Source organism: Cavia porcellus, unplaced genomic scaffold, assembly GCF_034190915.1.
Source record: "Cavia porcellus strain 051 isolate PalLab524CR breed Dunkin Hartley unplaced genomic scaffold, mCavPor4.1 scaffold_16, whole genome shotgun sequence".
NCBI classification, from domain to species: domain Eukaryota; kingdom Metazoa; phylum Chordata; class Mammalia; order Rodentia; family Caviidae; genus Cavia; species Cavia porcellus.
In genome coordinates this window covers 57,429,233-57,453,143 of record NW_026947499.1, presented here as the reverse complement: position 1 = coordinate 57,453,143, position 23,911 = coordinate 57,429,233, and the positions used below count along the sequence as shown (strand labels likewise).

At 42.1% G+C, this 23,911-nt stretch overlaps 1 protein-coding gene across 2 annotated transcripts in view; it reads right to left on the bottom strand.

The window, feature by feature from the left end:
* The window catches only part of Itgam (integrin subunit alpha M), a 36,222-nt gene extending 12,858 nt beyond the window's left edge, over positions 1 to 23,364 (bottom strand). Inside the window, exons 1-14 of one of the 2 annotated variants that reach the window (XM_063226878.1) lie at positions 23,220 to 23,364; positions 21,897 to 22,002; positions 20,093 to 20,196; positions 19,794 to 19,864; positions 19,548 to 19,665; positions 9,113 to 9,243; positions 8,601 to 8,746; positions 7,793 to 7,946; positions 6,355 to 6,505; positions 5,108 to 5,181; positions 4,805 to 4,934; positions 4,143 to 4,285; positions 2,424 to 2,564; positions 2,125 to 2,334 (exon numbers count right to left, since the gene is read on the bottom strand). In XM_063226878.1, coding sequence (XP_063082948.1) covers positions 2,125 to 2,334; positions 2,424 to 2,564; positions 4,143 to 4,285; positions 4,805 to 4,934; positions 5,108 to 5,181; positions 6,355 to 6,505; positions 7,793 to 7,946; positions 8,601 to 8,746; positions 9,113 to 9,243; positions 19,548 to 19,665; positions 19,794 to 19,864; positions 20,093 to 20,196; positions 21,897 to 22,002; positions 23,220 to 23,247 — 1,707 coding nt within the window. In that variant the 5' untranslated portion in view covers positions 23,248 to 23,364. The remainder of the gene's footprint in view (positions 1 to 2,124; positions 2,335 to 2,423; positions 2,565 to 4,142; positions 4,286 to 4,804; positions 4,935 to 5,107; positions 5,182 to 6,354; positions 6,506 to 7,792; positions 7,947 to 8,600; positions 8,747 to 9,112; positions 9,244 to 19,547; positions 19,666 to 19,793; positions 19,865 to 20,092; positions 20,197 to 21,896; positions 22,003 to 23,219) is intronic. The other variant, XM_063226877.1, reaches the window with a different exon arrangement.
* Positions 23,365 to 23,911: the final 547 nt, after the last annotated feature.

Here is a 23,911-nt window from a genome sequence, read left to right as displayed (position 1 = left end):
ACTAAGCAAGCCATTCACAGAAGAAAAATACTGCACTATCTTACATGTGAAATCTTAAGAGTTGAGCTTACAGACGTGAAGCATAGCAGAGTGATTATTAGATGCCTGAGGAAGGAGGTTTGAAGAATGGGAAGAAGTTGTTCAAAGGATAGATACACAGTTTTAGTTAGAAGAAATAATTTGAGAGGCTACATTACATATTATAGTAACCACAGTTAATGTATCGTATAGTTGAAATTGTTGAATTAATAAATTTTAAATGTACTCACTCTTAAAAATGTTAAGTGTTTGAGGTGACAGGTGTGTTAATTGCCTCTCGTGTATGTATGTGTATCAAAACATCACAGTACCGTTCCCTCAGGCACCACCCTAAGGCAGGACCTCCCTGGACTTAGGTCGGCATCGGGGCACCTGACTCTGTTCCTCTGAGGGGAGCCACAGAGTGACACATTCCCACACAATTAAACTGAGTAAGTTGAAGTGCTGAACGATGTCTTTGGAAAAATAAAGCCAGAGGTACATCTCTGGAAAACAAAACGTAGTTAAATAGATCCTCATACCAACTACGAACTCTCTTTAGTCTATTTGACTACTCTCAGTACAAAAAAAAAAGGAATGTGAAGAAAACGAAGGCAACAAAATGTCTTCAGAGACTCCCAACTCTCCCAAAGCAGACCCAAGGGACACCAACAGGAAACCAAACACCAGATGGCCAAGCTGCATGAAATGATTAATACATTCCCGCCAACTTGAACCACTACATGCATGACTGTCCCACCAGTGGCACAAACAGATCTAATCATTTTTATCAGTCTTTTTACTAATAAATTTTTTGTCTTTTTGAGGCAAGGTCTTGCCATGCAGTTCAGGCTGGCTTTGAATTCACTTTGTAGGCCAGTCTTGTCTTGAACTCGCAATGATCATCTTGCCTCAGTCTCCCAAGTGCTGAGATTACAGGCATGTGCCACCACACTTGGCTTTACTAATAAAATTAATAAAAACTCTATAAATAGGCCAAATCTAGTTAGTCATGTGAATGTGAATAATTACCACCCAAATATAAGTATTATTATTTATGCCAATTAAAAATTATAATAAACAAGTTTATTTCATTAAACTAAAAAACTTATATTAATAAATTTCTTTAAAGCATTTTGTACATACAGGTTGCTGATTTGTGCAATGTGCAAAATGTCCCAACACTGGCTTTTTTTGCAGCCACAGAGGTGCCCATTTCTTCAGGCAGTCAGGCACATCCTACCAGTACGTACACCAGCCCATTCAAGCCAAGAAAATCAAATTCAAATCAAAGCCACCCAGCAGGAAGACATACAAATTACAGCCATACTGTGAACATGTCATAGAGAAAGAAAAGAAATTCAGTGAGTTCAAAAAAGACATAACCCAAATCAAGGATAGTGGAACAATCATACAGAGTGACCTAATATGACTATGGGACAAACAAAGAATTCAAAGACATGACCAAAACAGTTTAAAACATGAAGGACAAATTTACCAAAGGTATAGACTCCATGAAATGTTGTTAAACAGATATTCCAGAGATGAAGAATTCTATAGAATTCATAAATAGAAGAAATGACCACTCTGAATAGGGTTTCAAAAATTGAGAAAATGGAAATACCTGAATCATTACTTAGAGAAGCCTTAAAATGATAAGAGCAGGAAAATGCATCTAACAGCTCCTAGAAGACACTAAGCCACCAACCTACCGCTAACCGGAATTAGAGAGAAATCAGAATATAGCACACGTAGAATAGAAACATCTGTTACAGAAATCATAGCAGAGAACTTAAAGAGAAAGAAAAGTGAGGCCAAAAAACAGCCATAGATCAGAGGCAAGAAGGCTGGCTGGCCTCAGTGAGCTGTAATGGAAGAGAATGTGGCACAGGTTGGGAAGACAGAAAAGTCAACCACATTCCATCGCTACAGAAAGAATTAGTTAATCTACAATTGCAATTCTTAAGATTTCTGTGAAGAGAGTATTATTTGTGAAGGTTCTGACCAGGATACTGGGAGAACAAATGTGGCAGCTGTAGGAATGTTGAATTTGGAAGGGATAGGTCAGCAAAGAGGTTACTGCCGTAACAAGGACGGTGACCTTACCTGGCTATGTGAGGAGCTGATGCTGACTATGGACATTCCATGGAAAAGATAGACGGCACCTCGGTTGTCCTCCTCTCCAGGGGCCCCGATGGCCACGTCTGTCAGCTTGTCCCCATTCACGTCCCCCAGCATTGTCAGGGCTGCCCCAAAGCGGCCCCAGGGATGGCCCTGCTCACCTTGGAGAAGAGCGTCACATTGCCACCGAGCCCTCTGTCAAACAAAACAGTGTCAGGCCCCCACACAGGCAAACGTTCCACTCACATCCAGAGCCCTCCACCCCAGGTCCCATCAGCACTCACCCCTTTGGGCAGGGGACACACGGACACCTGGCCCCCTCTATTTGACTGGTAGTAATGGGGGGCCCCAATGAGGACCAGGTCAGTGCTGCCATCTCTGTTCATATCCACAGAGCAGAGGGAGGCCCCAAAGTAGGAGCCAATCTGAAAGAGATGGACCAGGATCTCATATGCCTTCCTATCCAAAGCAGGATGGAGGGGTTTTCTTTCTGTGAAGAAAAACTTATGGCTGTTGAAGGAAACTTTTGGGGCAAGATGTATTTTTTAGATGATTCATTATAAATTCTTCTTTGAATGTGCTACAAGCTAGAGGATCATTATAATGGAGTCAGGTGGCAGTGGGCTGGGACTCACCCCAACAGAAAAACCTACAAGAGCAGACAGGATACCTTTCAAGATAATGAAAGTCTCAAGGGGAGGGTGGTCAAAGCTGGCAGTCTAAGAGAGCATTGACCAGTTGGATTAAAAATAACAACCTAGAAATTTTTTGTGTGATATTGAGAAATAATATCCATCAGTATGAAACACTTTTTAAAATATAATTAGTGTCAATATGTAGAATTCTTCCATTGGATTCTTCTATTTAATTATCCATTAATTCATTCAACAAACAAGGGTTTGTTATTTGCCAAGCACAAGGCAGGGGAGAGAGCAGAGAGAGAAATGTGTGTGTATAGATAGATAGATAGATAGCAGTTTTCAACCTGGGGAAGCTCTCGGAAGGAAAGCTAGAGAGGACATCATGCCACTGTTCACAGCCTCTGCCCCGTACATCACTGAGGGGAGACTAACTGTTTAAACCCACCTAATAGCACTTAGGTTTCATACTAAAGTCAATAGAATTTCTATTGTTTTCAGGTCATGTTTATTAAGTTGAATTTTACATATAAATTCAGCCTTTTTAGCACATGGTTTTAGAGTTGTCACGACACAGAAAGTTATCCAGTCGTCACCACAGTCAAGTTGTAGAACAGCTTCATTTATTTCCAAAATGTTCCCTCACGCTCATCAGAGCCAGCCTGTCCCAGAATCACTAGTCCCTAGTAATCACTAATCTACCTGCTGTCCCAACAACTTTGCTTTTTCCAGAATGCTATATGAATGGAATTTTATAGCATGTATCCTTTTGGAACTGGCTTCTTCCACTTAAGTAATGCATTCAAGATTCATCCATGCTGTTGCACGGACTGGTGTCCAATGTGAGTATTCCGTTATACAAACGAACCATTGTCTGTTTATGCACTCCCTATTTGGAGGTAATCTGGGTTGTTTGTTGTTAGAAACAGAGCCATCACAAAAAGACCTGGAATTATTTCAACATTTAAAAAATTCACGTGGCTGGGGCTGGGGATTTAGCTCAGTGGTGTAAGCACCTGCCTTGCAAGCAGGCAGTCGAGTTCGATCCCTGGTACCGGTAAAAATGAAAAAGACAAAAAAAAAAAATTCATGTGGCTATATTAGTTATACACTGGTTGAATACTAATTCTGGATACAGGTAGAATTTTAGAGAACTCAATACAGATCAAACATAGCTATTTATTGTTGTTTAAAAGGTTGACGACACAGCATCCTCAAATCCAAATCTGACCCCCTGAGCCTGCTGCTTAAATCCTGTGAAGGCTCCTCGAGGCCGCTGCAACACACATGGCATCGGGAGTCTGTCCTGGAGTCTCTCGGCCCCCAGTGCCCAGCTCACGCATGCCGCACATTCTCTGCTCTTACCTGGCTGCCCTGGATATTGGCACTGCTCTCCCAGGCACCAAAATTCTCTTTGAACATCACCACCAGGCCAGTGTGCTGATACCGAGGTGCCCCCAGAACCAGGTTTTGCCCCCAGTTCTTCATGATGACTGCAGCAGCATAACCTAAAAATGAGATCTGAGTGCCAAGGGCTTCCCTCATGGACCCCATCTCCCTTTCTACCATTCAGCCTTCAGTAGGGGCAATGGGGCACCCATTGCTATGGTAACTGAAACTTGCAGTATATTTCTCTTTGTGAACATTTATTTTCCTCAATGTTTGGAATTGAACCTAGTCCTCTTTTTTGTTTTTCACTTTGAGACCAATGTTGTTGTTATTGTTGTTTTGAACCAGAGATTGAACTCATGACCTCACACTTGCCAAGCATGCACCTAAAGCCACTGAGCTAAATCCCCAGCCCGAGACCAAGTTTTGCTAAGTAGCTAAGTTGCCCCAGCCTGTCTTCCTGTCTCAGCCTTCCAAAATGCTGGGATTACAGGTATTTGTACCACACCTGACTTATTAAATTCAATTTTGAAATTTCTGTCTTTAAGCTGTCCCGCAGAAAGAGTCAGCAGGATCCGTACTAATCAAGTATACTACACACTTACTCCTTAGAGGAGAACATAACTTTCTCAACTTACCCAAGTAAGCATCGTTCATATCTGAATTCACTCTGGTTTTGTTGATGAAGGTGGCTTTTCCATTTGACATATACAGAAAGGCTCCCCCAGCCCAGTCAAAGCTGCCCACAGAGCCCAGCAAGGGGCCTTTCTGGGAAAAGGAATTGAACAGAATTATGAAGAAAAAGAGACCACAGCTACCCACCAAAGAGGAACCTCCTCCCCAACCCCAGAAGCTGTCACAAAGAGTCCCCTAACCATTGCACCTCCTCTTTGGCTTCTTTTTGTCCCACATTCACCCTAAGCCAATGAAGGGCTACTTACAGACGTAAGAGCTGCACTGAAACCTTCCTGAGACATTTCATGCTCAAAGGAGCTGGTACTTCCTGTCTGAGTACCTGGGAGGAGGAGAAATTGCTAACATTAAAGAAAGCAGTGCTCAGAAAGGAGGCTCAGGTGGGCGCTGTGGTGTTCCAGAACTGCAGCCATGCTACTGTGGCATCTTGATGTCAAATGAGTGGACCTTAAGATGTCTAATCTTCCAGCTTTTCAACAGAAGACATAAATACCAACTGAACATGAAATTCCCCAATTTCTAAATTCTTTCATTGAGTAACCATTTATCCAAGCCAGGTATGGTGGCAGACATCTGTAATGCCAGCTATGTGGGAGACTGAGACACGCAAACTGCAAATTTGAGGCTAGTCTGGGGAATTTTGAAACTTAATAAAACCCAGTTCTCAAAAAAATAAAAAGGGATGGGGTTTTAGTTCAGCACCAAGGCCCTGAGTTCAAGCTCCAGGTCCCCAAGATTACGTATAGATAGTTTCTGCCAAAAAAATGTATACACATTTGCGGGGGGGGACTTGCATAATTATTTTAATACTTTTATGGAGAACCCTAAAGAATGCATATGCCACAGAAAACTCATTATTACACTGCCAGCCTTAGAGAAGAAATTCAAAATGTACATGCAGCAATCTTAGAGACCAACCTACAATTCATCATACTAGTAAATGTCTGGGAGCTAATGGTCACCAACTGAGCTGTCTCAATAAGTTTAGTATTAAGATAGGTACAAATTTTTCTTTTCCTGAAGTATATATATATATATATATATATATATATGCGAGAGAGAGAGAGAGAGAGAGAGAGAGAGAGAGTGTGTGTGTCTCATTCTATAGTTCAGGCTGGCCTTTTATTCATGGTGATCTTCCTGCCTCAGCCTACTGAGTGCTGTGATTATGGGCATGCTACCACAGCTGGCTATATATATTTCTTGGTAGAATAAATTTTTTTAAAAATTTATTGATCACTTTCTGTGTACCACTATTCTGAACAAACCAATGCTGACAACACATCTACATTTTGGACACACATCCCACACTGTGTGGGATTTGACTCCCCCACACTTCAAATTTTCAGCCTAGATTCTCTGATTTCAAAGGAATGGCTAAGTGAAGCCATTAGGTGACTAGAAGAGAGCCAATGTTGCAGTTCAGAATACCAAGGCTTAGAAGGGCCTAGTCAGTGTCTGAAGCTCCTCGGGAAACACCTATGCCCCCACTCACCCTCAATTGCAAAGATCTTTTCCTGAAGCTGATTCTGGATGGTCTTCAGAGCTTCAAAGTTATTCACCTGGAACACATGGTCACGAGCTGGTGCGGATGCAATGGTATTCAGTTCTTGGCGGTTTGTGTTGCTGGTGAAGGCATCTCCCACCTATTACCAAAGAATAAAGGACAAATCAGATATTACCTGGGAGTAACAATAGCATCTAGAAAAAAAATTCCTTAGGAAAATAATCTCATTTGACAAATGAGAAAATATATCAGACAACCCCTGAGACAAGGCTGACAAGTTGGGCAGGGAGCGCCAGGGACTTAAAATTCACTTTTGACCCCTTTGCTCTGTTCTGCCTCCTGGAAGGGGCTGACCTCCCTCCACAGGAAAGGGAGCATCTTCTACGTATATTAAGGTGTTGGGTTTTGTGTGTGAGTGTACCAAAATTCGAACTCAGGACCTTGCCCTTGCCAGGCAGGCACTTATGCTATTGAGCTATATCCCCAACCTATGATGGCATTTCTTACATGCCGAGCTATGAGTCATGAGGCTGCTTTGTTCTGTATCACGCAAGTGGCTATAGTAGTTTGTTTATACTGATGATCCTAACCCTTCACCTCTTCCTATATCCAATCCACACCCTTGCCCCAGAACTTTGCTGTGCCCTCCTATACTGGATGAAGTCACCTGCCCCACTCATTCTCTTGGGCTCAACCATGAATCTTGATTTAGCCCATGGATGTTATCAAATGTGACAGGCTTGAAAAGGCACCTACAGTGTTTCCATTTGCTCTCTTATTCCTCTGCCTTCATCATAAGAGTGTGCCAAGGCCAGCCCATTCGACAATGAAGCCCAAGAAGCAGAAAAGCCAAATCACCCCAGCTGTTTTAACCAAGGCCATCTGTCCAGCAGACAAACATACATGGCAACCCTCAAAAGTGGGGGGATCTTGGGGAAGATGAGAAGCTGTCCCCAAAAGTCTACTGCTGATTACAAATGTGACCCCAGCTGAGACAGGAAAACTATCCAATGAACCGATAAACTTACTTTTTTCATGCAATGCTGGGAAATGAACCAAGGGCCTTCACACTGAGCTACATTCCCAGCCTGTTCTATTTTTTATTTTTTTGAAACAGGATCACACTAAGTAGTAAGTTGCTCAGGCTGCGTTCAAACTCATGATCCTCCTGCCTCAGCCGCCCAGAGTGCTGAGATTACAGGCTTGCACCCACCAGGCCTGGCTTTCCTTACTGTTTTAAGCCACTAAATTTGGGATGATTCACTATACAGGATCACTGTGATGTCAGCTGAGTGATATGGGTGTGTGGGAACCAGCAGTAACCCTGACCTCACTTGGATTTTACCACTATTTGCAAAAAGAGGATGGGTGTATCCAACTAGAAACTCTCCACAGAAGCGTCAGGCCCAAAAGTCACATTTCCTACCCCAATAACATAGCGAATGACTCCTCGTCTGTTTGCCTCAGGGATGACATCCTCATAACTCAAAGGGTCACCATACTTCTCTCCATCTGTGATGACAACTAGGATCTTGATAGCATTCTCCCGGGCTCCGCTGTCACTCTGAAACAGTTCTCTTCTGTAAACGCAAGTAGGCAGAGATGCCATGAAAGCTAGGGAGGAAATGTCAGCAACATCACAGGTATAGACATAGCCAGGTCTGTTTCCCCCAAGACTTAGTGCTGAGATATGACTGCTCCCAAGAAATGGAAAGGCAGTAGAGGAGGGGAGAAGGGAGAAAAAGAAAAGCTTTCATGGACTTTATGCACCTTTGCATAGTTTACATCTTCAAGAAATAGACTTAATTGGGCTTTCATTGACTCTCTCCTGGAATGTACCACAGTACCTCTCTCCTCATCTTTCTGCACTGTATCCCAGCCCGACTTCACCTTGTAAACACACAATGAAATCAGGGTGAAATTTCCAAAACAAGATGTGATGTCTCCCCACAACTTAGAGTCATCCATCAATTCGCACTGCTACAGTGCTGCCTTTGGTGGTCTAGACTCAACTGATTTCCTGGCCCCTTCCCTCACATCCCCCCTTTATTTCTCCTTTTACTCCCAACTTGGTTTTTCATGCATTGTCCCTCCTTCAACACTTTGCTCGTGCTGTTCCCTCTCCTGGAAATATGCTTCACCCCAGCCCTTTCTGAACAACTCCCATTATCCTTCAAAGCCTACCTAAAACGTCTCCTCCCCTTTCCACCCTCAGCATAGGGGAAAGAACTTACATTACTTTGCGGATGCCTGTGGCAGTGTACGTCTGCCCAGTAAGCTGTCTTATTTGGTTTACCAGAAATCTTGGGTCAGGATTCTCCTTAAATCCATTGAAAGTGAAATGAGTCCGGAACTGATTCGAGTACTGCATCAAAGAGAACTGGGAACAGGGGACCTGACATCACAGTGGAGAAGGTGCCCCTCCTCCCCAGCAAGCCCTCCAGAAATCATGAAACACACCAATTTCCAGAATCCTTCTCTATAGCTTCCACTTCTTCTCAATTCTAGAACTCAGCAACAGAAGGCATGTGCTCATCTCGCATGCCAACCCCTACCAATTAGTCAGCACAGCCTGCTTTACCAGGGCTGAGAGGAGCCGGAGGCTGCATCCAAACAGCAAAGAACTGTGAAACAGCACAATCAAGGTGCAGTGTCTGTACTTGTGGTAGGAGAGAAAGTGGAGGTCCAGTTGCCATGCATTTCCCAGCTCACAGGGCCACTCCTCAATTTCCCCATTGGCCCTCACCAAGGTTTTAGACTTTTGAAATTGCTCCATCACAGTTGAGACAAACTCCTTCATCGTCTGAAAGTCATTTATGTTGATGCTCCCGGAGCCATCAATCAAGAAGGCAATGTCACTTTCCTGATGAGGACACCCTAGAGAAGAGAGGGGAAGAGTATACAGTCACTGAAGACTTGTTATACATTTGTTGCATGTCAGCTCTTGACTTCACAATGAGACTAGAAGGTGGACAAGAGTCCACCATGTGTCAAGCTAAATAAAAGCACAGATTTCTTGGACATCAGCAAGATGACTTGACCAGAAGCCCTTAGAGTTCACCCACCCCAAATGCAGCCTAACAAACAAGCTACTGTTATGGTTTGTGTTCAGATGGCCCCCACCAAACCTCATGCAACCATGGACACAGCTGAATCTAGCATTTGTGACTAATTCATTGTCTAGTGCTGGGATTGGTGGTGTGAGTGCTGCACCTGCCCAGATACAGAGATGACATACATTGTAAGGGAGGCAAAGAGGGCCGTGCTTTCCCCTTTTTTGCCCTTTTGCTTTTGCTGTTTGTGGCTGCCATGAACAATTGCCCCTCTAATTGGAACCAGTTGAATTGGAACCAGTTGAATATGGACTGAAACCTCTAAAACTGTAAGATAAATAAACCTTCCCTTGCTTCACTTCAGGCATCAGACATTTTGTCTCAGCAATGGCAGAAAGTAACCAAGACAACCACCAAATATGAGGTGTGACAAAGAATTATGGTGAATGCCTAATTTATAATATATTACAATAAAGACACATTGGGGACTGGGGATTTAACTTAGCGGCATAAGCACCTGCCTTGCAAGCAGGCAGTCATGAGTTCAATCCCCGGTACCGATAAAAAAGAAAAAGACACACAAAAAAAAATAAAGACACATTGCCATTAATCCCCCTCAAAATATTCCCTCTTGCCTCAAACATATTCATCCCATCATTCTTGCCACTTTCTGAAGCAAGTCTGGAAGTTCTCCTTCATGAGTATCTATAACTGCACTGCTATAATTGCATCAATATCCTTGAATTGATGCAAAATGTTTGTCTTCTGTGGTCATTTTGACTTTAGGGTAGAATCAGAAGTCATGTGGTGCCACATCTAGTGAATAAGGTGGATGAGAACACACCATTATATTTTTACGTGCCTACTTTTCTATTGGAAGACATTTGGAAGCAACATTCACCATGTTTTTTATCACACCTCCACAATTTTTTGGACCAGGCATCAAACTAATGACCTTGCACTTGCCAGGTGGGTGTTTGTACTGCTAAGCTAAATCCTCATCCCCCTTCACATCTTTTTAATTTTATTTTAAAGAGAATAAAACAAAACAAAGGAAACAGAATAAAGTCTATCAAAACTAAACAATGAAAGTGATACAGGACTTCAAAACAAGATAATAAGAAATCAATATTGGCACCATAATGCCTCATGTTATCTTCAAAATAGCTTACCATACCATCAAACATAATAAAATCAAACAAAACAGAACAGAATAAAACCAATCAAAAGCAAAACAATGAAAGTGATACAGGACTTCAAAGCAAGATAATAGGAAATCAATAATGGCTACTATAATATATCTAATTATCTTCAAAATAATTGCCCATGCTATCATACACAATAGAATTAAACAAAACAAAACAATGAAAACAACACAGTACTTCAAAACAAGTTAACAGGAAATTAACAATGGCTTCCCTTTTTAGATGTTTCCTCTCCTTCCACTTTCACAATGTCTATTGCACATTTTGGATTCCACTAATTCCTTCAGTTTTTTTATACTGGGGAGCCAACATAATGTTTACCTGTGTGAGTTCAAACCATTTCACCCAGGCTATCATCAACATGGTGCTGGTTATAGGTGTATGCAAGTCCCAAATAAGAGAGGGCTCAATAGACAATCAATTGATTTCTCAGAAGAAACTCTACAGGACAGAAGAGAATAGAATGAGGTATTCAAAATTCTGAGAGGGGAAACCTGGCAGCCAACAGTACTACACCTGGTAAAGCTGTACTTCAGAAATGAAAGAGAAGTGAAATCTTTCTCAGGCCAGCAAAATCATATATATCTATACCTGCCTTACCAGAAATGTTTAAGGGAGTTATTCTAAATAAAAAGATACTAATTGCTATCATGAGAATTCACTAGTAAAGGTAGCTGTTTAGTCAAATCCAGAAAACCCATATTGTTACAGCTCTCTATACATCACATATATCTCTGATATGAAGGTTAGCAGTCAAACAGTGAAAAATGCCAGTAACTTCAATATGCTTTAAGAAATAACATAAAATATGTAAATTGTGACACCAAAATACAAATCAGGGCAGAGTTTTAAAGTCTAAAATCACAGACTAGAGATGTAGCTCAGTGGTAGATCACTAGCTAGCATGCATCAGTCCCAACACTGCAAAGAAAAAAGTACAACTGAAGTTAAGGTGTTATTATTATAAGATATTGTATGCAAAGTATGTGGTAATGACAAAGCAAAAAACTGTAGTAGTGCATAAACAATAAAGAGAAAAGAATCAAAACACAACAGTAAATAAAATAACCAAATCACAAATATGAACAAAGGAAGAAAGAAATAAAAACTCTACAAAACACCCAGAAAACAAGTAAACAAATGACAATAATAACTCCTTATCTCTCAATAATTATTCTGAATGTAAATAGTAAACTCCAGTCAAAAAATGAAGTACTGAAGGAATTAAAAAACAGTACCCCACTGCACACTGTCTACAAGGGACCAGGTTTAGCCAGATGTAGGTACTTTCAAGTACTTACTTGCTATCAACTTTCAGTAAGTACTTGAAAGAAGATATTCCATGTATTTAAAGACAGCAAGTGTAGCTATACTTTACATCAGATAAAATAGACTTTGAGCTTAAAACTGTCATAAAAAAGACACATCAAGGCCATGAAGACTTTGCTTAGTAGCTTTCCACAACAGCCTACGCTGTGTTTCCCAGATGTAGTGTGTACTTTTATCTTTGCTCTTACCCTCTTTTTGTATTTACTTAACCCAAGCTCACTCTGAAGAGCCAGTGTCTCTCCCATTCTTCACCTTTACTTTCTCAAATAAACTTTGCCACTGCTTTTTGTTCATTTCATCCAATTCTTTGTTTGAGATAAGAAGAACCTGGAATCTAACTCCAGAAGGAGAGGCGAGCAACCCAAATCCTGTAATGGTTAGATGACAAGCCACCTTTTTTTAGAAACAAGCTACCTGTTAACACTATGATCTAAGATTCATCACAATGCCTATCAAAATACCAGTGACATTCTTCATACAAATAAAAAAATATGGAGCCAGCAATGGCCATGGGATAGGAAGAGAATCAAGAAATGAGACTGCCTTTCCCGTGAGGCAGTGGAAACGAAGGAGAGGGAAAAGAACCACAAAGTCAGCCTGCCCTTCCTGTGAGCTAGCCAGCATGTGGACCAGGAGACAAGAAGAACCACCCCATAGGCACTGGCTGATTCAGAGGAACACCGGCCGGGATGATAGCAACTGAGGTACAAAAACAACTTAATTCTTGTATTGGCTTGCAGGCCTGGGGCTGGTAGTCTGAGCACTTGTTTAGTGGATAACAATAGGTAACATAGAAACAGTGGGGGGTTTCCTTCCATCTTGTTTTTGAAATTCAATATGGTTCTGTTTCTTTTGTTCTGTTTTATTGTTTTATTCTGTTCCCTTCAAAATAGAAAAATACAATTCTAAGCAAGCCTAGTGGCACTTGCTTCTAATCCCAACTACTCAGAAGGAGAGATCACAAGTTCAAGGGTAGCCTGAGCCAAAGTGAGTTCCTCCAAAGAAACAAAATAACAAACATCATCATGTAAAATTATGTGGAACCTCTAAAGATCCCAAAGAGCTGAGGCAATCTTGAGGGGGAAAAAAAAAGGACAAAGCTGGAGGCATCAGACTCTCTGACTTCAGTATATACTATAAAATTGTAATTGACACAAACATAAAAACACTAGGTTTTATGCAGTGGCAGTATCATAGGCAATAAGGCTTATCCAAGGCCTGATTATTGCTTATTGAAAAACAGACTCATTAACTGATGAAACAAGGGCTGGGGATTTAGCTCAGCGGCATAAGCACCTGCCTTGCAAGCAGGCGGTCGTGAGTTCGATCCCTGGTACCGATAAAAAGAGAAAAAAAAAAGGACAAAAAAACTGATGAAACAAAACGGAGTCTCAAAATAAATGTATGTATTCAAAGCAAATTGATTTTTGACAAAAGTGCCAAAAGCATACAATGAGAATCATCACCCTCTTCAATAAGTCTTTGAGAAAATTAAATATCCACATACAGAAGGAAAACAGACCCATGTCTTACAGTATATACAAAAACTGACTCCAAATAGGCTCAAGACTTACATGCATGACCCAAAACTAAAAAACTGCTAGTAAAAAAATGGCTGACTCAAAATTATCAAACTAGTAATTTAAAAAAACCACATAGAAGAAATACATTATGGTCTTGATCTGGGTTAGAATTTTTTGTGCTAAGATATCAAAAGCACAGGAAACAAGTGCAAAAGTAGATAAATGAAATTACTTTAAACTAAGAAGCTTCTTACAATGAAGAATCAGCAGAGTTAAAAATAACCTACAAAGTGAGAGAAAATATTTGCAGACTATAACCCTGACAAGAAGTTAAAATCCAGATTATAAAAGGAACTCAAATAATTCAATGGCCAAAAAAGTAATTTGATTTACAAGTGGCCAAAAGTCAGGAGAACTGTGAGAAATAAACTATGCAGACACTGTTTATATTTTTTAAGTGAGCAAAAGACCTACAAATCACATTTACCCAAAGAAGATATACAAATAGTCAACAAATACATGAAAAATACACAGTATCATTAATCATCAGGGAAATTCAAACTAAAGCCACAATAGGACACTGCCTCTCCCCAGTTAAAATTGTTGTTATCAAGAAGATAAAAAAAATAGCTAACACTAGGCAAAATGTTGAGAGGGAGAAACTCTTATCCACTGTTGACTGAAGTGTAAATTAGCATAATCATCATGGGAAACAATACGAAAGTTCTTCAGAAACTAAACATAGAATACCATATGACACAGTCCTGCTAGAAACATACCGAAAGAAAAAGAAGTAGATCTGTGGAAGGGACATCTGCTGATGACTGAGCTATCATGAATTGTGCCACTATAAACATGGGCATGCCTGTATCACTAGAATACAATGTCTTTAACTCAGGAAGATGCCTAGAGGGGGAATAGCTGGGTCAATGGAATTTTCAATTTTACTTTTTGAGGAATCTCTACACTGACTTCCATAGTGGTTGTACTAGATTATCTTTCCACTAGCAATGGCCTTACAGCCTCACCAAAAATTATTACTGTATTTGACTTATCGATGATGGCCATTCTTTCTGGAGTAACAGTGAATCACAGTGTTGTTTTCAACTGAGTTTCTCTAATGACCACAGAGGTTGAACTTCTTTTTATGTATTTATTAGCCATTTATACTTCTTCTGAGAAGTGTCTATACGTTTCACTTGCCTGTTTTATGATTGGGTCTTTTATTTGAGGAAGGTCTAATTTTGAGAGTTCTGCATGTATTCTAGATTTTAGTCTCCTGACCAAAGAATAGTAGAAAATTTTTTTCCATTCTTCAGGTTGTTTCCTTTATTGGTTGTTTCATTTGTGATGAAGATTTTTAACCTGATATAATTCCACTTGCTGATTATTAATATTATTTCTTGTGCAATCAGAGTTCTGTTCAGAAAGTCCTTGCCTACCTATGTCTTCAAGTGTTTTACTTATTTTATCTTCCAGTAGATTGTTTCTGTTTTAACGCTGAGATCTTTGACCTATTTTGATTTTAGTACAGTATGTGGTGAGATATTTGGGTCTCAGGTCAGTCTTTTGCATGTGGGTAGCCAGTTTTCTGGCACCATTTATTAAAGACACTGTCTTTGGAGGACACTATGACATAAATGACATAAGCCAGACATAGACAGACACTGCATAATACCTCTCATGTGTGGAATCTAAAAAGGCTGATCTCACAGAAGTACAGAATAGAAAGCTGTTGCCAGAGTCTCAAGGAGGAGAAGGGAAGACAGGAAGGGTGAGATTGGCCAAGGAGTACAAAGTCACAATTAGACGGTTGGAATAAATTCTTCTACTGCACAGAAGAGTGACTGTAGTTAACATCAAAACATAATTATCAAAATAACTATAATAGAGAATTTTTAATGTTCTCACCACAAATAAATACCTGTTCAAGGTAATAAATAGGCTAGCTACCCTGATTTGATCATTACATAGTTTATACATACATGAACACATCACACTGCACCCTGTAAATGTGTATAATTATATTACGTGAAAAATAAAACTTCTGTTATTTTTAAGGAAATTTTTTCATTACTTCTGTCCAAAGGATTCAGGAAGTATAGTGATATTTGACTAGAAAATTAAGAGTGAGAAATGATTTTCCAGAAATACAGAAAGAGAGAGAAATGATAGAAAATGAAAGGCACGTATACTGGGTGGCTCCTTCCTTCCACCCCCTAATCCTCTTTCTGCCTATATCTACCCTGATAAGTAGATTTTACTATTTATGTGGGAAATGTACAAAGAAGCTTGTCTGGAAATATCTTTAAAATCTCAAAGATACGTTGTAAACTGAAAAAAAAAAAAAGTGTATAGAACATTCTATGGTTTGTGACACAAAAGTGACCAAACATAGATAAGGTCTATAAAACAAATGGAGTACCACTAGATGAAGAGGCAGGACCCTGGTATTGTAAAGGAAACAAGAGCTGGGCTGCTTGGCTGCTCATCCTCGCACCATAGAGTGAGCCTCCTTTGCTACTTTTAATCAGCTCAGACTAGCTCTGCAGAGCCTGTTTCTTTTCATGCCTTTAATAAAACTTTTTTAGCAAAAAAAAGAAAGAGAGGGAGAGAGAAGAGCTAAATGTCTAAATAGGGGGATTTTTTAGAGTAGAGCTTTTAGTGACTTTTGAATTTTGAACCAAGTATGCTATTATATACTTTTACTGGGTTTTTGTTTGCTTGTTTGAGACAGCTATATAATACCAGCTGGGCTTGAATTCACTGTGTAGCCCAGGCGGGTCTCAAACTCCCGCCTCAGCCTCCCCAGTGCTGGGGTTAAAGACATGCACCATCACTCCTGGCTGTTACTATGTATTTTTAAATAAGTTAAAATGTTGGAGGTTTTGCAAATGATTTAAAACAAATTAAAAGAACCTATTAACCCCTATTTTTTATTAATCATTTTAGGTTTTTTCCTTTGAATCACTGGGCAAACAATTTACTTAACTATGATTTATGGCTGTAGGGTGAGTGAAATAGTTTTTTTGAATAGGAAAAAAAGTTGGGTTTTTTTTTTTTAAAGTAGTCTTGAACACCTCAGAATGAGAACTAAAGTGAGTGAGACGGAAGAAGAAGCCACAGAACTGGATGGTGCTGGGCAGGAAGAGAGGTGTCACCTGGTGGACAAAGTGGACAAAGGCGCCTGAGGATGAAGCGGGGAGGCCCTGAACAGGAGGAGCGAAGGGCAGCCACGTTAGAAGGATAATAAACTAACGTCAGAAAAGACACTTGGCATTTAGCAGGCATGCGTACCACTGCCATGACAAGATCTGTGCAAATGGACAGACAGAAGCTGGGTGTCACAGAGAGCAATGTGTTCATCATTGTTACCCCCGTGGACATGTTTTAAAAGGTTGTTGTACTTTCTTTTCTTCTTCTTCTTCTTCTTCTTCCTCCTCCTCCTCCTCCTCCTCCTCCTCCCCCTCCCCCTCCCCCTCCCCTCTCCCCCTCCCCCTCCTCCTCCTCCTCCTCCTCAAAATCCATTTTATTTCAAGGATAAAAAGGAAAGAAGGAGGAGGAGGAAAAGAAGAAGAAAAGCAAGGGAGCCCTTTCAAGATGTTTGGGGGAGAAGAGAGGAGACAGAGAAGAGAAGGCAGAGACCAGCAGGAGGGAAAACTGTTTTTGTGCAATCAGTTTTGGTGGCTGTTTTTAAAATACAGGCAGCACACATATGTTTACACTGAGAAGAGAAAGAAAACTTAAAGATCCTGCAGAGAATGAGTGAGATGTGGGCTCCTTGGCTGGTGCTTGAGAGACTCTCAGAAGCCCAGATGGAAAGGAGAAGAGACAGATCTAAAGCCAGCACGGTGCCATTAAAAAAATGCGGACAAGGACAGGGAAAAGGTTTTATCCGAAGAAAGGACGTTTATCTCTTAAGGTGAATTACAAGGGCTGAGGGTGTAGCTCAGCAGCATAAGCGCCTGCCTGGCAAGCGCAGGGTCCTGGGTTAGATTCCCAGTACCCAAAAAACAGAAAAAGAATGAAGTACAGCCAGGCTTGGTGGCGCACACCTGTAATTCCAGCACTCTGGGAGCCAGAGGCAAAAGGATCACAAGTTCAAATCCAGTTTAGGCAAATAGCCACTCAAGAAGATCCTTTTCCAAAATAATGGGAAAGAGGTCTCAGTGTGAAGTCCTGGGTTCAATCTCCAGTACAGAAAGGGAAAAAAAGAGTGACATACATAGAAACAGGGCTTAAGAAAAAAGAGAAAAAACTTGAAAGAAAGACTACAAAAGGGAGAAATCTCTGCCATTCGTTCAAGAATCACCTTAGAAACAAATGCAAAACTGGCCATTCAGTTGAACAAAGAATTAGAGAAAACAGTTTTAAATATTAATTCACTCACTCTTTTTCAATCAAAAATGTTTGGGGACCAGGGCTGTGGTAATAACCATGAAAAGGGCTCTAAAACTCCCTCCTTCTGACACTAAACCCTTGTATAATCCCTTCCCTTTGAGAATGCGCTGGGCCCTTTGACTCACCTCAAAAAACAGAACATGACAGAAGTAATGAGACGCTAATTTTGAGATTAAGTGATAAAAAATAGTATTATTGGGGCCAGGGGTCTAGCTCAGCCGTATAAGATCCTGCCTGGCAAGTGTGAGGTTGTGAGTTCAATCTCTGACACCAAAAAGAAAAAACAAAACAAAAAAACCCAAACAATTCTGTTACCCAAAAGAATTTCTGGGTTGGGGATTTAGCTCAGCGGTGTAAGTACCTGCTTGGCAAACATGAGGTCGTGAATTCCAGCCCTGGTACCAAAAAAAAAAAAAAAAAAAAAATACTATCATTTCTGTCCTCTGTCTGTCTGTCTATCTCTGTCTCTGTCTCTCTCTGACTCTCCCTGTCTCTCTGTCTCTCTCCCCTCATGGAGATCTAGCTGGTATTCTGTGAGCTGCTCTATGGAGTGGCCTCTGTGGTAAGAAACTCAAGGAGGCCTCTAGTGGCAAACGGTAGCTCCTGCTTCAAGGAGCACCTGAGTGAAACCAGCAGTGCCCTTCACTCACCCAGGCCTTCGGCTGAGACAAAATCACTGGTTGGACAATTTGACTTCAATCTCTTGAGAAATTCTGAGGCAGAGCGAGAGGTTAAGGAATCCCCAGATTCCTGACTTCCTGACTTAAAGAAATCTTGATACAGTAATTTGGTTTGGTTTGGTTCAGTGCTGAAGATTGCACCCAGGGCCTTCACACTGAGCTACACGCCCAGGCCTTTTGTTTTTAGTTTCTTTGTTTTCAGACAGGATCTTGCTAAGTTGCCCAACCTGGGCTCAAACTTTCTATCCTCTTGCCTTAGCCTCCCAGCATTCTGAGATTACAGGCAGGGTCCACAACATCTAACTATGTTTGTGGTTTTAAGCAGCTAAATTCAGGGGAAATTTGTCAAACAACAGACACAGAACACAAAGCAATGAATAGTGAGCCAATATCCCTGCTCTCATGGAGCCTGTACTACCGAGAACAGCGACAAGAAACAATCAGTATATGAATGCACAGATCTGAAGACAGTGAAGTGCGGCAGTGCGGGGCAGTGATGGGGCTGATTAGAGGAAAGGCTTCTGCCGGGAGGTGACATCTGAGCTGAGAGGACAACACAGAGTTGTAGACTGGCTTTGAGGAAGAATGCTTCAGGATAAAAGCAATCAGTGTAACCCCTTGACACAAAGGCGCCACCGTATGATCCCTGGGGAAAAGAGGCGCAGGGTGGCGGGAGCCCCATGGCAGGGGGAACAGGGTGGGGGACCGCACCATCCACCAAATTGAAAGCTGTGGGAAGGAGAGGCCGATACCCACTCTGTGGACCACGGAGTGATGTCTGTGCAGTCGGGAGGCCCTTCACAGAGGAAAGTAGCTACATCAGAGCATTTCAGAGGACCTCAGCCTGTGTCAGTGAGTGTGTGGGAGAGAAAGAGATTGAAGCCAGTTTTCTCACACGTCTGCACCAGGACCTTTAAGTCACCGCCTAGACCATGAGTAGGGCCTAGCCCAGTCCTGCTGTGCCCATCTAGTCTTGGCAAGGGGTCCTACCTCTGAGGGACTGTGGGACACGCTGAGGCTGCTGCCGCAGGTTGGAGCCAAACAGGAAGCACAGGCCGTTGACATAGATGTTCTCCTTGCAGATCTGATGCACGGTAGGGCCACAGGCCTGAGGAGCAGGGTTCCGGTGCAAGGAGCTGGCCCAACTCTTGGGCCAGCACCCCTGCCTCAGAGAGTGGCAGCCCCGAGGCCCCATTCCTCCCCTCTGGACCCTCCTGGGATCCCAGGGCCACTCACCAGCAGCTGGGTGGGTTTGGTGGCAGCTGACAGGGACAGGCCCAGGGACATGTTCACAGCCTCTGCGGGCACTGAGGAGACAGATATGACACATATGGTTACCCTCAGGGGACTTAAAGAGGAGGTGTAAGAGCCAGGCGGAGAACCTTTGGCCTAGCAACGTGAGATCGTGGAAAAGCCAAGAAGTTACCTAAAGCCTACAGAGAGAGCAGAGACTGGGGAACCCCCACCACAGAGCCCCAGAAGAGAAGCATGGGGATGGATCCCTTGCTCTGGCTCCAAGCAGGGCAGTGACTCACCCTGCAGGGGGACAGGCTCACAGCGGCTTGTGCTGTAGTCGCACTGGTAGAGGCCACCTGTCTGGTTGGCAGTCCTGATCTCCTGGGGGGCTCCAACCACCATCCTGCAGGGAGAGGTAGAAATCCAGACAACACTGACACAGGCGGAAGACACGAGGGATTCTCACAAAGCTCCTGGATTTCAGTAAGGAGAAGAACAAATCAACAAAGAAAAAAGTGGGAAATGTTTTACCAAACGGGAAGGGAAGACACAGAACTCGGAGGACAGTTTAAGATGGATAAATTGAGCCTGGCGTGGTGGTACAGGCTCACAGTCTCAACACTCTGGAAGAGTAAGGCAGGAAGATCCTAAGTTGGGCAATTAAGAAAATGACACCCCGCCTCAAAATAAAATCCTAAAAAATTAAAAAGGGATAGGGAGGCATCTGGGTGAAGGCCCTCAGTTTAACTCCGCATATTATAAATGAGTAAATATTCTACCATATAGTCATTTTAAATAAATTTCTAGTAATAGCCAAATGTTGGAAATAACACACGTGCCCATCAACTGGTGAATGGATAAAGATGGGGCTGTTTTATTCAATGGAGTACTACTCTGCCATGAAGAAAGATCAGCTCAAGACATTTCTAGGAAAACGGATGCGCTTTGAGTCCACATCTTAAGTGAAATAAACCAGGCACATGTGTGTAAATACCACATTGTTTCTCTGGTGTGAGAAACCAAAAGCAAAAAGATGGACCAAAATGTATAATGGGTACTGTGAAATAGGAAGAAAATGTTCAAATGGAGAGGGGAACCAGGGAGTGGGGAGGGAGAAAGGAAAGAAGGGAAAAGTAAAACAAAAGTGAGAAAAGAAGGAAAACATGGAAACAAGGCTTTTGTAAATGGGGAGGGGAGGAAGAGCTGAAGGGAGGGGAGAGGAGCGCGAAAACAATCACGTCCTATCAAAGTACAAATTCTCTATGATGAATGCGATCATTACGTATATCTAACATGTAACAAAATCTGATTTAAAAAGAAAATTAAATAAAATAGATTTCTGTATATTATAAACTATTGTAAACAAAGTCAAGAAACATGAGAAATGGGGCCAAAGGGAGACTTAGCTCCCACCTCAGGCTGCCTCCCGCAGCATCACCAGTTCCTACAAACCATTAAGGGGCGGAGAAAAGGTGAGCAACACCAGAAAAAAGAGAAGTGTTTACAGAAAAGGAAATACATCCCTCATAAAAGGAAGAACAATTTGAAATTAAATTGTGAGCCAGGCACAGTGGCCCATGCTGGTAATCGCAGCACCCAAGAGGGTGAGACAGGAGGGTCACTGAGAGTTCAAGGCCAGCCGGGCCTACATAGTGAGACTCTGTCTTGAAAAACCTAAGCAAATAAATAGATAGATAGATAGATAGATAGATAGATAGATAGATAGACAGATAGATAGAAAAGAATAAAATAAAAAAAGAAAAATTAAATTGTGATACTGGATTTATAACAATTAGTTAAATTTGATAACACAATGAATTGGCAAATGAATGGGAAAGCAGATGTTTCTACAAATTTCTGGGGCAAGAGTAAATTGTTACTACCCTTACAGAGGGCAATCTAGAAAACTCTCTGAAAGTCAGACCTACCTGTGTACTCTTAGGAAGGACCTAGCAATCCCTGTGCTCAGAATTTACTTTCAAACATACTTGCACATGTATAAAATCATAGCACTGTTCACGTAAAAGTTTGGAAACAATTTAAATGGCCCTTAAGAAGAGGTTTTAAGGAAGAACTGAGATAAGTGGCTTCTGAGGCTCTTACCGGGATCCCTCCAGCTGGACCACGGTCTGCCCGAAGCCCCGTGCATTCTCTTGGAAGGTGATTGGATTCTCAGTGTCCAGGTTGAAGCCATGACATAAGGCCAAGGCTAGAGGGAGAGCAAAAGGGTGAGGGTCAGGCCAGGGAACGGAGCTGCCTGCCTTCCCGCCCAGACGCCTGCCTGCCCAGATGCCCAGCCCAGCATCAAGACCAGAACGTCTGCCTCCCAGCCCAACTCCGATGGCCTGGGCGGAGCTCCCCACACTGTCTCTACCGAGGGCCAGGGAGTAAATTTCCAGCTTTGCAGGCCAAAGGGCAAAGCGTGTTACATGAGTGCCTAAATGAGAGAAGATACATTTCCACAAGACGTTTATCAAATACACCATACAATTGTGATAATTCGCAATACAATTATTGCACATAATTTTTTGTAATACAAGATTACTAATGAAACACAACCAAAGTTCTTTAGGGGGATGGTTTTTCACTTAACTGGGATTCAAAGTGAGAGTTCCCAGTCACCAAAGTGATTATAAATATTCATATTTAACTATGACTTCGGAACAGCCAGGACTCACTAAGCCACACTGACTGTGGGTCAAGTCTGCTGACTCAGCCCGAGGGCGGTGGTCACCAGCTGAGCCGGCTCAGTCTAAGCTCCAACCTCCATCTGAAGAAACAAACTGGTCTTTTACTCAATGTTGCCACACAATGATTTATCCAACAATGAAGTTTCCATAGACTTCCTCCCTACGTAATTCTCAAGCATTTCCTTCCCTTTCTGGTTCATTTTCCACAAAACATGAGCACAAAAACAAACTAACTTATATCTTTTTTTTTCTGGGTACCAGGAGTCAAACTAAGGACTTTGTGCTTGACAGGCAGGTGCTGTGCTGCTGAGCTATCTCCCCAGTCCTAACTCATATCATATTGATTCATCAGTCACTCAACAAACATTTACACTTAATTTTTGTTAAACAGAACTAGAAGCAAAGTGAAGGAGGTAAACTAGACTCCAAGAGGAAACCATCTAAGAGGACAGTCCGACTGTTGTATACTTTGGCCATGTCAGTCACTTCTCTAGGCCTCATAGTTTCCCCAACTATGAGGTGAGGGAATGCCAAACAGTCCTGCATCCAAGCCACCCTGCCCATCCCATCTTGGTCTAGCTCTACTCTCTGCCTCTTCTTCAATTATTTATCCTTTCCCGTACCCTCTTCGTTCTTGTCCAGTCTAACTCTTACACCGTCTGTGTCCCTTCTCTTTGCTCACAGACCAAAAAGTTCCCCTCTGCCCCACTTAGAGGAGCCCAAGTCCCCAGCGTACCTGTCACAAGAAGAGCTCTACAGGTCATGGCCGAGAAGAACAGGAACTTGGGAGAAGCATAAGCCGTGGAGTGACAGACACCAATGAGCCACTTCAAGGAAGTTGCCAAAACCAGGCAAGGTAAAAAAGAGAAGTAGGAGACTGAGGGCTATTACAACTCAAAGGAAGAGGGTGGAGACTCTGCGAGCACCCGGCCCTACTGCACTGTCCTGCAGAGCCCCCACACCCTGCTTCTCCTCCTTCCCTGCTTTCCTGGATCAAATCACCAAGGCCACTATCCAAAAGGTGCCGCTGGTCACCCATTTGCTTGTGGAGTTGGCCAAAACATATGAAAACCATGCTAAATAGCATTTGTTCTGCCTTCTGGAATCTGTGTTCTGAAAATTAATCTAGACAACACAAGTGCAGAACAAACTTTATGTCTCTCCAAAAGCAGGCTTTGCAAAATGTTCCCCCTGCAGCCCGTAAGGATTGGGGAACCTTTCAGCCAGAGTTGTTCTCAGCAAAGACAATTCAGTACAGAGGAACCTAATACTTCTTAAATTTTCTGCTTTTTAATAAAAGGCTTGTAATAGTCAGCTTTCCTCTCTCTGAGACACAATTCTCTACACCCATAACTTAAAACAGGAGAGGTTTAATTTGGCTTATGATTGCAGAGTACTCAGTCCATTGTTGGTTGGCTCCGAGGCAGA